Here is a 12,827-nt window from a genome sequence, read left to right as displayed (position 1 = left end):
AAAGTATTCTATGATTCTATGATTCTAAGTGTCCATGGCAGCAGCTTATTAAAAGAAAGCAGACATGAGTCTAGGACATTATCAAAATATTCTGATAGCTGTTGGTTAATAGGTAGGTTGTTCTTAAAGTCTTGCTAAATCTGCATGTAGAGAAACATTATGGATAGATAGAATATTCACTAGTGGGCAAGAAAATCAGGTTTGATGAGTGTATGTATAAAAGAAAGAAATATATATTGCTATGTCTCTGTGAACATGAATTTTAATTATGCTTAATTATTTTTAAATAATCAATTGCGCAATACTTAAAAGTGAATACGGCAGTTCCCTCATGCTCCGTGCTGTTAAAGCCTGGGATTCCTGGTATAGCTGTCAGTTCATGTGAGCGCTGCTTGCCACAGGAACAAAACTTAAGGTAGCCAAGAATTCTTTTGTCACTGTAGTAATTGTATTATACTTGATGTGATATTGTTTCTAAAGAGGGATTCTATATTTAAATTTGTGTGGCAGTCAGGCTAGTAGCTTTAGGAGACTTGAGCTGTAAAGATCTTACGCCTCATGTTCTTTTTCTCTTTAGCAAATGCTTCAAACCATTGCAGGGCATGGATGGAGGTCACATTCTAGTAAACCTGCTCAAAACTTACATATAGGCAAATCTGGAGCTGGCTTTAGCTTTGGTAAGTATTACAGTTTTTGAAAGAAATATAGCAATTAAGGGCAAATTGCAGAGTTTAAAAAAAATAAAATCCTATATTGCAGTTCAACATGAATTTAAAATGAAGGTGTTTATTCTAAATAGATTTCTACTCTTTTTTAAAAAAATGTTTGAAAACCAAAATTACTTTCTTCTTCAGCTCAGGCAAGTCAGGTATGTGTGTAGTGTTCATAAGATTTTCTTCTTTTTTTAACTTGTGTCTGTCTTAAGCTTTTTTAATTGCCAAAGTGTCTTAGCTTTGATTAATTATCTCACATTGCTGTTTACAATGTTAAAGTAATTAAATGTAGTCATAGTTGAACTTGGTTGTAAGGAAATGTTATAAAGAAATTAATCCTCATCTTGGCATATTATATACATAAAGCAAATTTAGTGAGTCAGCAGCTAGATGCTTGAAACTGAATAGCCAGGATCTTCGGACGACATCTGCCTCCTTCTCTTCCTCCGTTTAATTAGCATAGCATTCTTGTTTCTTTCGGTACTAGATTTTATGTTACATGGTCCTCTCTATTCCATTTTCAATATTTTGTGGATAATTTTGTCAGAAGTAAGTGCATTGTAGGTGTTGATGAGAGAACAGTGGAGGATTTCTCCCAGGAGGAAGAGGAAGCTGAGCTTTTTTGCTTCCTGGAGAGGCTCAGGAAGTGGTGGTTTGGGTTGTACTGGAAGGACACTCTTGTCTTCTCTTTTCTCATAGTCTGACAACTGGCAAAATTAAAGATAGTAGAGAATTTGTGACCTCTTTTTTTTTTACTAGAACTTACTGATGAACAGAAAGAGTTTCAAGCTACTGCTCGTAAATTTGCTGTGGAGGAAATTATTCCTGTTGCTGCACAATATGACAAAACTGGAGAGGTAAATCTACCATAGTGTAAGGGAAAAAATAGACTTTTATCTTAACCTGCATAAAATTTAAAATGTTGATTGTGATGAATCAGAAGGTGATTTTTCCCTGTCTATTTCAGTATCCTCTTCCACTTATAAAAAGGGCTTGGGAGCTTGGTCTTACGAATTCACACATACCAGAAAGCTGTGGTAAGTAAACATTCTTTTCAATCTGTAAAATGAAACAAAGAAAAGGCACTAGATGAGATTTCTATGTGTAATTATGGATTCTGTATAAAATAAACAATTGCATACTTGAATAATCTAAATTTAATCAGTAGGCAGGTTGACACATACAAGCGTTACTAGGTATGGATGTAATCGGGAGACAAATTAGAGAGATTATGATTTGGTAATTTATGACCAGATTTTCCTACCTTGATTACAACTGCCTCATGTTCCCCGGTGCACTGTGTCAGCTGATGAGGCAGAGAAATTAGAAGGTCGTATTTTGTTCTAGTCTCTGACACAGGGTGGAGCAATTTAAGAGTTTATTCCAGAAGGACAGTTTTTCAGTTTAGATTAGGTGCAGTACAGCAGTGCTTTGGCAGTGTTTAGGTATATGAGTAACCACAGAAAAAATGTTAAATTATTTTCTTCTTTGCTTTTGTATTACGTGAAAAAGAAGTTAGGGAAGTGTCCGTAGCAGACCCTTTTTTTTGGAAGAATAATCAGAGGGTATATCTTGTATCAAAAATTTAGTAAACAAGGTTAAGGAACAAAGAGACAAAAGGAGCAATGTGAGGACCAGGTTTATTCAGCCACAAATTCTAGAGAAACTAAAGGCTGAAATAGCTGGGCTACTGCAGTGTATAATCACTTGGTTATTACATGAAAAATTACAAGTGGCAAATCGGACACCATTGCTTTAAAAGGTCTCCAAGGGGCATCTGGGAAAATACATACTAGTAAGCCTGATACACCATATAAATTAAGAGCAAGTAAGATGAAGTACAGAAATAGTGGGCACAGATAAACATGATATGCTAGAGAAAGGTTTTTGTGAAAGGAAGTCGTGCCTCATAAAATCATTGCAGTTCTCCGAAGTAGCTAATAAGTGTGTGAACAAGGGATGCCTGGTTGATGTAGAATGCTTGAACTTCCAAAATGAGTTTTAAAAATCATCAGGTTTCATAGTGGAAAAATGAGCAGCACAGCCTTGCTGGGTCTTGTGCTATTTGGAATATCTATAAATAAACTAGAAAAGGGGGTCAATACTGAAGTGATAGAGTTTACTGATAATACTGAGTTACTCGGTGTAGAAAAGATGAGGCTGGTGCAAAGAGCTGCAGGAGAAAGTCATGAAACTGAGTGACTGTTAAAATGGCAAATGCAATTCAAAAAAGGAAAAGTGATGCACATGTGAAGGGAAAGAAGCAATTCAGACTTCACAGAGAAATGGTATTTTCTGAACTAGTTACTGCCTCTCAAAGAAGAGATTTTTGGGTTTAGAATAAATAGTTCTGTGAACATCAGCATAATGCTCAGAAGTGGTCAAAACCATAAAATTTAAGGTCAGAAGGGACCTTTAAGGGAATGAAGAAAAAAGCAGAAGGCACAATTATGCTGCTGCCTGAATTCAAATTGCACTTGCCTCTTTAATTCATTATGTCGTCAGATCCTTCCATCTCAAAAGAGTATTGTGGAAATGGAAAAGGTTCCCAAAAGGATGACGAAGATTATAAAAGATATATCTTCTGCGTGAGATATAGCTTCTGTATGAGAAATGACTAAAATGTCAGCGTCATGGAGAGTGTGAAAAGGGATTGATAGTTGACTGTCCCTTTCAATATAACTAGAAGGCATTGAATTAAATCAGCAGATGGCAGGTTCAAAATAAATGAAAGGAGACGGTTCTACACGCAGTGTGTAGTTAATTTGTGAAACTCATTGCCCCTGGATGACATTGATGCTAAAATTTTACATAGATTCAAAAAGAGACCGGGCAAATTCACATATAAAATATCTGTCGAGGGTTAGCATAACAAAGATACCAAAGAGAGGTATCTCTTTGGCTGAGGAAGCCACCCGAAGGCTCGGGAAAATATTTTTGAGGAAGTATAGTTGTATTGTTATTGGATTTATATGTAGTTCCCACAGTGTTGGCTTCTGTCAGAAACAGGTTACTGAGCTGGTTGTCTGATTAATACAGACACTTTTTTTTTCCCCCCTAAGTGCTGTGGTAGTTTAGGAGCCCTTTCCCTGCTTCCTGAGAACTCTTAATTCTCAAATGTAAAGTACTCAAAAAATTCAAGTGGTACATTCTTGCCTCTTTGTGCAACTTGTCCCGTATTAATCACACAATAACCCTGGAATTGTGATATGTAATTTTCAAATCACCTGTTACTCTTCTGACAAAACTTTATTTAAAAAGTTTGCATGAGAATGTCTAATCAAACACGGTACACAATCAAATGTATGTGGGGGAATATGTTTTTGTTAATTCATTTGTGTAAATCACTAAGATGTTACAATTTAAACCCATTTTAGTAAATGAAATATTTCAACTGTAGGTGGTCTTGGCCTTGGCAGTTTTGAAGCATGCCTTATTACGGAGGAGTTAGCTTACGGATGTACAGGGGTTCAAACTGCCATTGAAGCTAATTCCTGTCTTTTCTTACGTCCCTTAAACTAGAATCTGTGCACTTTAAAAAGATGAATTAATGGTCTAAATATTTTCTTTCAGCAAATGCCAGTAATCATTGCAGGAAATGAGCATCAGCAGAAAAAATACTTAGGAAGAGTAACAGAGGAACCAATGATGTGTGTAAGTGTAACTGCTACGCTGTAGAATGTTCCTAAACCATGTTAATCTGTATTACTCTTTTCCGCCCCTCTTCCCCCCCTCCTTTTTTTTTTCCCAGAAAACACTGACATGTACTCACAACTTAGCCCATTTTGGTTTGTAAATAAACAGTGGCATTTACTGAAAGTCAGGAAATAGCTAATGAGATACATTCGATAAGCAAATAGAAGATATTACTTGGAAAATCGTCCCCATCCTAAGTCGTTTACCAAAAATGAATACCTTTTATTTCCCTTTCAAGAGACGGTGTAGGCGTTTAAGAAGAATACAAGGTTTGTATAAGGAGAAACTCAACTCAGATGGGAATTAAACTCTATTTGTGATCTTAAATATTCTATAAGCAGTACTTGTTACATAGAAAGGAGTAAAGATTCACGTGCAATGCATTAAATGCAAAGCCTCATAAAATGAAGGACACAGTAAACATAAAATGTTACTCAGTGCTCTTGTTTTCAGATTTTAAAGATTCTCAGCTTTCACATCAGAGTTCGTGAAGCCTGAGGAAATAATGACTTAAGGGTTACAGAACGGTTCTGTTTGATTAAAAGTAAAAGACAATTTTATGTATTTTTATGGATTTATAAAGAAAACTAACCCATATATGTTTCGGTTCTTGCTCAGACAGCTGTTGAGGGTTTTTGGGGGGATTGGGTTGGGTTTTGTTGTGGGTTTTTTTTTTTTTTTTATTTAATGTTTTGGGTTTTACCATACAGTTCACTTAAACCTCTTACAGATCGGTTTGATGCACTTAGTCTGCAATAATTTTTGGTTGCCTGAAAATAGAACTTTTATTCCTCAAGATTTTGTATTTTATTTTCTTTTAGGCTTACTGTGTAACAGAGCCTGGAGCAGGCTCTGATGTGGCTGGTATAAAAACAAAGGCTGAGAAGAAAGGAGATGAATATGTTATTAACGGTCAGAAGATGTGGATCACAAACGGTGGGAAAGCAAACTGGTGTGTTACCTCTTAACTCATGTTGTATTTTCCGTTGTTATGCTATATAGTGGCTTCCCCCCCCACCCCCGAAGTTAAATTCTTTAAAGATCTGTTATAAATCTGAATGTTCATTGTGTTTCAACACACTACACTTTAATCTCTGACCAGTTGATCAGGATAGGATGTAAGAATGCAGTCTCAGTGCTGTGCAAAGCCTAAAAAGGAAAATGAGCGATGACATGACAACTCCTCACTCAAGAAGACCTCTCAAATCTTGCTGCTATCAAACAAAATTAATTCTGCTTTTTCTTCAGAGCAGGACAGCAACAGTATGATTTAACTTGCAAAGTACTCAAGAGGCTCATATTACTAGCTACCTTGCTTTGTCATTGTGGTGATTGAGATCAGTTGCTTCTGATTCTACTAGAAACACCTCTCACTTCTAGTGAAGCCATAAACACTGTTGGATTGTGGTGTTACATTTTAGAATCATAGAATAGTTTGGGTTGAAAGGGACCTTTAAAGGTCATCTAGTCCAACGCCCCTGCTGTGGGCAGGGACATTACATTTTATTTTCTGAAGGGAAGATATTTTCGAGCTGTCAAAGAACCCAGATATTGCTGTGGTGTCTACGGAGCGTGCTTTATAATATAAACCTCTTTCATCATGTCTTACATCACACTGATTCGCAACACACAAATTCTTCTTTATTCAAGTGGAAAAACTTTATACGTTTATCAAAAGGCTTAATTTTCTAGTTATTTATTTCCTTGTTCAAGGCAGATCCATCAAAGACAACCTACCAGGTATCTTCTGACATTACTGAAAACCATAAATGTGATTTACAACTGTTTAATTTCTAAGAGAAATACTTATTTGCAACTTATACTTAAAAGAATAAAATTAAGATCTTTGAAATCAGATAATAACATAACACTTTGCACGCAAGAATGTATTTCCTAAGCATTAATTTTTATGTACATGTTGTGAATAGGTTTCTTTTGTACTATTCATGAAGCTGATAATATGAAGATTGACAATACATGGAAAAGGTGGAGAATCTTTGCATGTTGATCTGAACTAATTTTATTAAATTCTATGATATCTTGAACTTTGAAACTTCCTCTCTCTTGCTCCCTCTCAGTTTACTTTTGGGAGGGGCAAGAAAAAAGGGTTGTTAACTTACAGATAGAATGTATTATATTGTAGAAATGCACGTAAAAACATTTCATGATAGCTAAAAAAGTATCTGGTTGTAAATTGTGAGGATAAACTGCATCCCTCTTCTTTGTTTTACACTAGGTATTTTTTGCTAGCTCGTACCAATCCAGATCCAAAAGCTCCTGCAAGCAAAGCCTTTACTGGATTCATTGTGGAAGCAGGTAGCCCTGGAATCCAAATTGGAAGAAAGGTGAAGACTGTATCTCTTATTTGACAAGCCAGGAATTATTGTTCAATTCTAAACCAATAATGCCACAAATTATCATTAAAGAAAAAAGACTGTTCGGCAACTGATCATTTTTATGTGCTCATGTGCAATGATCTTTTCATTTTCACAACATACAGAACTATTCATAAGACATAATTTTATTAATTCAGATAAGGAATTAATCAGAACGGTCTAAAGTAAGGTGACTTTGAACAGCTGCAAAAGAATCTTTGAGAACTATTTTATTGACAAGTGCCAATAAATGAGAAGTAGTATGCCCTGAAAGGATAAGAAGCAAGTTGGACAATTCTAAGTGCCAATAAATGAGAAGTAGTATGCCTTGAAAGGATAAGAAGCAAGTTGAACAATTTTAACCATAAACACGCACACAGTGAGCTTTAATTTTAGCTACTGCTGGTCGAGGAAGAGGCGTTGGAGACACTGGTGCTAGTTCTCTCTTTAAAAAGAAAAAAAGAAAAAAGTACTATTTTTAGTAGTAGGCAAAACTGGATGTTGAACATTAGGAAAGGAATCCGAAAACTAGAAAAGTACACCTGTACTGCCTGAATATTAGATTCTTTACTTTTTCTACTCCCATCTTAAAGGATGTAGTTGAACTAGAGAAAGACAACAAGACTGATTACAGCTACAGAACTGATTTCATATAAGCAGAAAGTAAACTGCCCAGCTTAGACAAATTAAGGGCGTGCTGGTCTGCAAGTGCAAACGTAGTATTTGTCTTGTATATGGTAATTTTCAGATGAAGTGTTTTGGGGAAAAAAGCATACTTCATGGTTTGAGTAAACTAAAGAATGAAAACGTATTGTACCTTTGAATAATCCAATTTCGTTGCACCTCTGTATATTTCCCTTTTCAGGAAATGAATATGGGTCAACGCTGCTCAGATACAAGAGGCATTGTCTTTGAAGATGTGAGAGTCCCAGAAGAAAATGTACTAATAGCTGAGGGACCTGGCTTTAAAATCGCAGTGGGAGCTTTTGATAAGACCAGACCACCCGTAAGTATCAGAAATAACTTATTTATAAAATATAGTAGGAATTTCTGATTTTTTTTTATTCTGTGCTGTATTCAATCTAGGTAGCAGCTGGTGCTGTTGGATTAGCAAAAAGAGTGCTTGATGAAGCTACTAGATACGCTTTGGAGAGAAAAACCTTTGGGAAAGCAATTGTTGAAGTAAATGTGTGTGTGGGAGAGAGAAAGAGACTATAAATAAAAGCTACTGATTTTTCAAGGTTATCCCTCGTTTGGTAGTTTTGTGGTTTTTTTGTTTTTGTTTTTGTTTTTTTAGTTCCTTAATTTTTATATTATATCTCTGCTATTTGGGGGTTTCCAAGTATATAGGTCAGCACCATTTAAGTAAATTTAGCTATGTGGTAACTTCAGGAATTTTTCTATAATTTATCAATGATAATAGTAAAAGCAGAAAGAAAACTCTGCCCAAAAACCTGAAACTCGCATGCTATCAGGACATACTTAAGTTCTTCAGTGCTAATAAACAGGGATTTTCAGGAAAGGAGGAAGCTCCTGAGGTATGTGAAACAAGATGCACAGTATTAATACTAATAGAATACATTGCCAATCACACCGCTTACCAGTTTTAAAGAAATACAAATAACCAGCAAGGTAAATACCAATCTCATAAATAGTAAAGAAGAACTTCAGTATTTCAGTGTTTAATCCCTATGACGAAATGGATTTGAGAATTAAAAACTTGAAAGTCTAATTCAACATACAATTATGAGAGCCCGATCCATATTCTGTAGAACTCCTCTAGTACAATTTACTGAGTTTGTTGAAGAGATCGCTGTATTAAGAAGATTGTATTTTTCTTGGATGTCATAGAATTTTAAGCGGGCAATGTTAACCTAGTTTATTTCATCATTCATAGCACCAAGCAGTGTCTGTCTTGCTGAAATGGCAATGAAAGTGGAACTTGCTAGGATGGCTTACCAGAGAGCTGCGTGGGAAGTTGATGCTCGTCGCAGGAATACCTGCTGTGCTTCCATTGCAAAGGCATTTGCTGGTGACATTGCAAACCAAGTAGCTACAGATGCAGTACAGATTTTTGGAGGAAATGGGTTTAATACTGAATATCCTGTAGAAAAACTAATGAGAGATGCTAAAATCTACCAGGTAAGTAAAAGAGAGAATGTGATCTTTATAGTAATGCATAAATTTTATATAAAATAAACTAATGGCCACTTATTTCAAATCATGATGTACACATATTTTTTTTAGAAAAAGTTTTTAGAATGAAAGCAATAATCCTTCAATTTAAAGAAAGAGTCATTCTAATCAGGCAAATTGTTGCATTTGGTATTCTGTAAGTAGAGGTGGTTTATGTATAATGCTGTTCTTGAAAACCTTCAGTGATGGAAATCCTCTGACCTTCCACACGTATCCTGGACTGGTGCCTGCCCATAGTTTAGCTTTCCTCTCAGCCTCTGAACACTAAAGCAGCTTCTTCTCCTTTTTCCTCATAAGTTGTGGGGGATTTTTTTGTTTGGTTGGGTGTGGTTTGGGGTTTTTTCCCCCCCCTTTCTCTTTCCAGCCTCATCATCATTTGTTGCTGTTGGAAATCCTCTGACCTTCCACACGTATCCTGGACTGGTGCCTGCCCATAGTTTAGCTTTCCTCTCAGCCTCTGAACACTAAAGCAGCTTCTTCTCCTTTTTCCTCATAAGTTGTGGGGGATTTTTTTGTTTGGTTGGGTGTGGTTTGGGGTTTTTTCCCCCCCCTTTCTCTTTCCAGCCTCATCATCATTTGTTGCTGTGCTCTAAACCTTCTGTCGCAAACTTTGGTATCATAAGCTGCGTAGAATACTTCGGCTGAGATACCACCAGTATTTGAGTATCATGGAATGATTATCAACAGAAGTGTGACACAACCTGGAGTGATTAGCCTTTCTTTTTAACAACAAAACCCACCCATATTTACTCATGTTTAGCCCCTAGTCACCCATAATCCTGGGGTTTTTTCTGCAGTGTTACTGCCAAGAAATTATTCCATGTCATGTCATATACTATGCTACAGTTCTTTATTCAGCAAGAATATTTTAGTTGTGTTCAGCAAAACCAGTAATCTTTAGCTTTTCACCTCTTTATGATATTAATGGTGACTAGGTAAAATACATCAAAATAGATTATATCAAGAAATGCATGCGGACTATGACCTGTAATGTTAGTTAGCTATAACAGCTGTCATTCTTAAGATTCTAGGTAGTTAATATTTCTCTTAGAGCTGACTTTAAAATGAAAACTATTATTCTCACTAGCCAAGAATTTATTTTTCTCTATTTAAGGAAAGACAACGACTATTTTGGAATCTAAAGGTTCTCAGAACTAATGGCACTCCTGTGAGTGAGGAAATGAAAGATTAATGGAACTTTCTTATGATTGGGCTTTTTTCCTGTCAGGTTGCATGGTTTTCTAGAGAAAGATGGTATGAGGGTTAGAACTTTATTTGAAAGCTGAGATTGATTTTACAGGATCCCAGTTATTTAGATTTTCCATTACACTGATCCATCACAAATGCATGGGTAAGTAGGCTTTTTTTTCATTGTTCAGAATAATCAGATTTAGTATTAAATTTAGTATTAAATTTTGTTTTAAATAAAATACAGTTTTTGTGTTCCACTTCATCCCTAAAAGAATTCAGGAAAGGCTTTTGTCTCTACAATTATTTTGTCCATGTCTCTTGATTACACCTTGCACTTCACTGTGCTTTACTGTATTGCTGCCCAATTCCAGATGGTATATGCTTTTGGCCATATGCTTCATGTACAAAAACTTGGTTTTCCGACTTCTCTTCCATATATTTGATCTTTTTCAGTATTACACAATTCTAATACTGTGTTTATTGGTACTGTTTTTACATGTCCTTACTCTGCTCTAGGTTTGTCTGGCTACAAATATAGGCTACTCTGGTAGAAACTCTAACTTAGTTTCTCAAAACTAAGTACCTGCAGTACTGCGTCCAGTTCTAGGCTCCCCAGTACAAGATACGGACTTAACTGGAGGGAGTCCAGCACAGGGCTACAAAGTTTCTCAAATTTGGAAAACTTCCCTTCTTTAGTTGTCAATGATTCTTGAAACTGTTTTCATTGGCTTATAAACCAAAACCTTTCTTGTAATTGACTTAAGAAGATTGTGAGTTTTGATGTCTTTACACTTGAGTGCCATGGCTGTCTTCATCAGCAAGTAATTTAGTGCAACAGGAGCAGATCAGTAGATTGCAGGAATAACTGCTGAGGCCCCTACAACTACGCTATAAGCAGTTTGGGCAGGTTGAGTCATAGCAAGCCTGTTTGGTCCCTTGGACTGCATGTCCCCGATACGCCTGTAATTGTAAGGGTCCAGTTGTAGGCTTGGACCATTATGTCTTCATTAGGGGTTGGTGGGTATTTGCTGTATAGGGAAAACAGAGATTCCATTTCAGTTTGCTCCAAAAGGCACCTAGTATTCACAGAACACAATCTGCTCTATGAACTGGATCAACATGGGGTAAGCAGCAGCAGTCAAGAGAATTCACTTTGGGAATGAAAAATTTCTTCCGAACCAAAAAACTAACATGCGTCTTTATTTTCAAAAAGCTTTGTAAGGTTCTTGGGAAGATTATTCCTGTAAGTGAATGAGAAAGTGAATTTGCGTGAACTTGAGCAATTTGCCAAAGCAAGTTCCGGCAGAACTGGGAGCTGAAACACTTAAACCCCTAAACCATGTTGCCTCAGCCCTCACATTGCATTGCAGTATACCTGCAGAGCATATGGCCTGCTTTGGCATTGGAGCTTCATATATGCTTTGTTGTCTGTCTTTGACTTTGCTGCCAGCAAACAAATAGAACAGAGGGATGATGCAGACTGTTTCTCGAAGAAAATGCAAGAATACATGATTAAAAAAAAACAAAAAAAAAACCAAACAAAACTGTATGGGAGAGAGTACTAGCTAACTAATGGAAATAAATGGATCAGAGAGAACATTTGGTAGGACCTTGAAAGGCTAGTCAAAGAAAATACAACACTTTCAGCACAAGTCACCTCCTCCCTTCCACCTATTGTTTTAAATCCTACTTTGTAAAACCTAAAATACGTATTTTCTTCCTCATATAAGAAATTTTCCTCATCCTTCTTCACCCACCATATCCGTTTATTTTCATGAGAACCTTACTGAGTTTAGATAAGAGCACCTGAGAGAACAAGCCTGTCTCTCAGTATCTTGTACGTGATTTATTCCATTTAGCCCACTGTAGTTACTCTGTCACACTGGAATTTTGTTTTCTGTCCCTCTGCACATACAAATCCACACTGGATTAGTGTCGTGAAGGTTTAAAAGTGTTGATCTGTTAAAACCTTTTAAAAAATCATCAGCTAACATTATTGCAATTCTTCTTTTCAGATTTATGAGGGAACTGCTCAGATTCAAAGGATGATCATAGCTCGTGAACATGTTGGCAAATTTAAGGCTTAAAGAAATGTATAAAGTGTGTCTGGTGCTGCTATAGTGTTCTGTGTTCTCATGGAAGAGGATTTTAGTGCATTCTTCAATAGAATTAAAAAGGCATGGAGAAAAAAAAAACTTCCCTTAAATCTTTTTATTCTGTACATTATCAAGGACTACTTCTATTCTCCCTGTCCAGTCCCTCGTTCATTCCTGACTAACAAAGCTGGTACTTTCTAAACATTCTGAATTCCAAAGTGATTGGTTGTTCAAATACAAAATGGGCAAGAAATGAGAACCTCACAATGCGATGTTTTCTCACTATAAAATGAGATGATAGGAATGTTATTTCTGACAGTCATTGCTGCATTCTAATAAAAGAGAAGTGTGGTTGTTTTTTATTAATTTTGCTTGTCACATCACTTAAATTGTCCAGTGTCTGAAATACGTTAATAGCTGTACTTCAGTTTCTACTATGCTACTGCCCACAGCAGCTGAATAGCCTTTCCAGTTCAGCAGTACGAAGGCTGCATTGCTACCGCCTCCATGTGTGTCTGTTCTGAGCATTTAGATACTATCCGTCGTGGCTTGACCACAGC

The 12,827-nt window shown here is 36.4% G+C and overlaps 1 protein-coding gene across 1 annotated transcript; it reads left to right on the top strand.

The window, feature by feature from the left end:
• The first annotated feature begins 553 nt into the window (after positions 1 to 553).
• On the top strand, positions 554 to 12,258 carry LOC104082781 (medium-chain specific acyl-CoA dehydrogenase, mitochondrial-like). Its single transcript, XM_009586027.1, is given in 12 exon segments — positions 554 to 677; positions 1,473 to 1,570; positions 1,681 to 1,750; positions 4,114 to 4,208; positions 4,287 to 4,367; positions 5,231 to 5,361; positions 6,646 to 6,754; positions 7,650 to 7,790; positions 7,871 to 7,966; positions 8,682 to 8,694; positions 8,697 to 8,926; positions 12,187 to 12,258. Coding segments are annotated over 12 exon segments (1,233 nt in total). The 5' UTR covers positions 554 to 580.
• Positions 12,259 to 12,827: the final 569 nt, after the last annotated feature.

The sequence above is a fragment of the Fulmarus glacialis genome, unplaced genomic scaffold (genome assembly GCF_000690835.1).
Source record: "Fulmarus glacialis isolate BGI_N327 unplaced genomic scaffold, ASM69083v1 scaffold1591, whole genome shotgun sequence".
Classification (NCBI taxonomy): domain Eukaryota; kingdom Metazoa; phylum Chordata; class Aves; order Procellariiformes; family Procellariidae; genus Fulmarus; species Fulmarus glacialis.
Note: the sequence above shows the minus strand (reverse complement) of the source record. Positions and strands in the feature narration are given on the sequence as shown.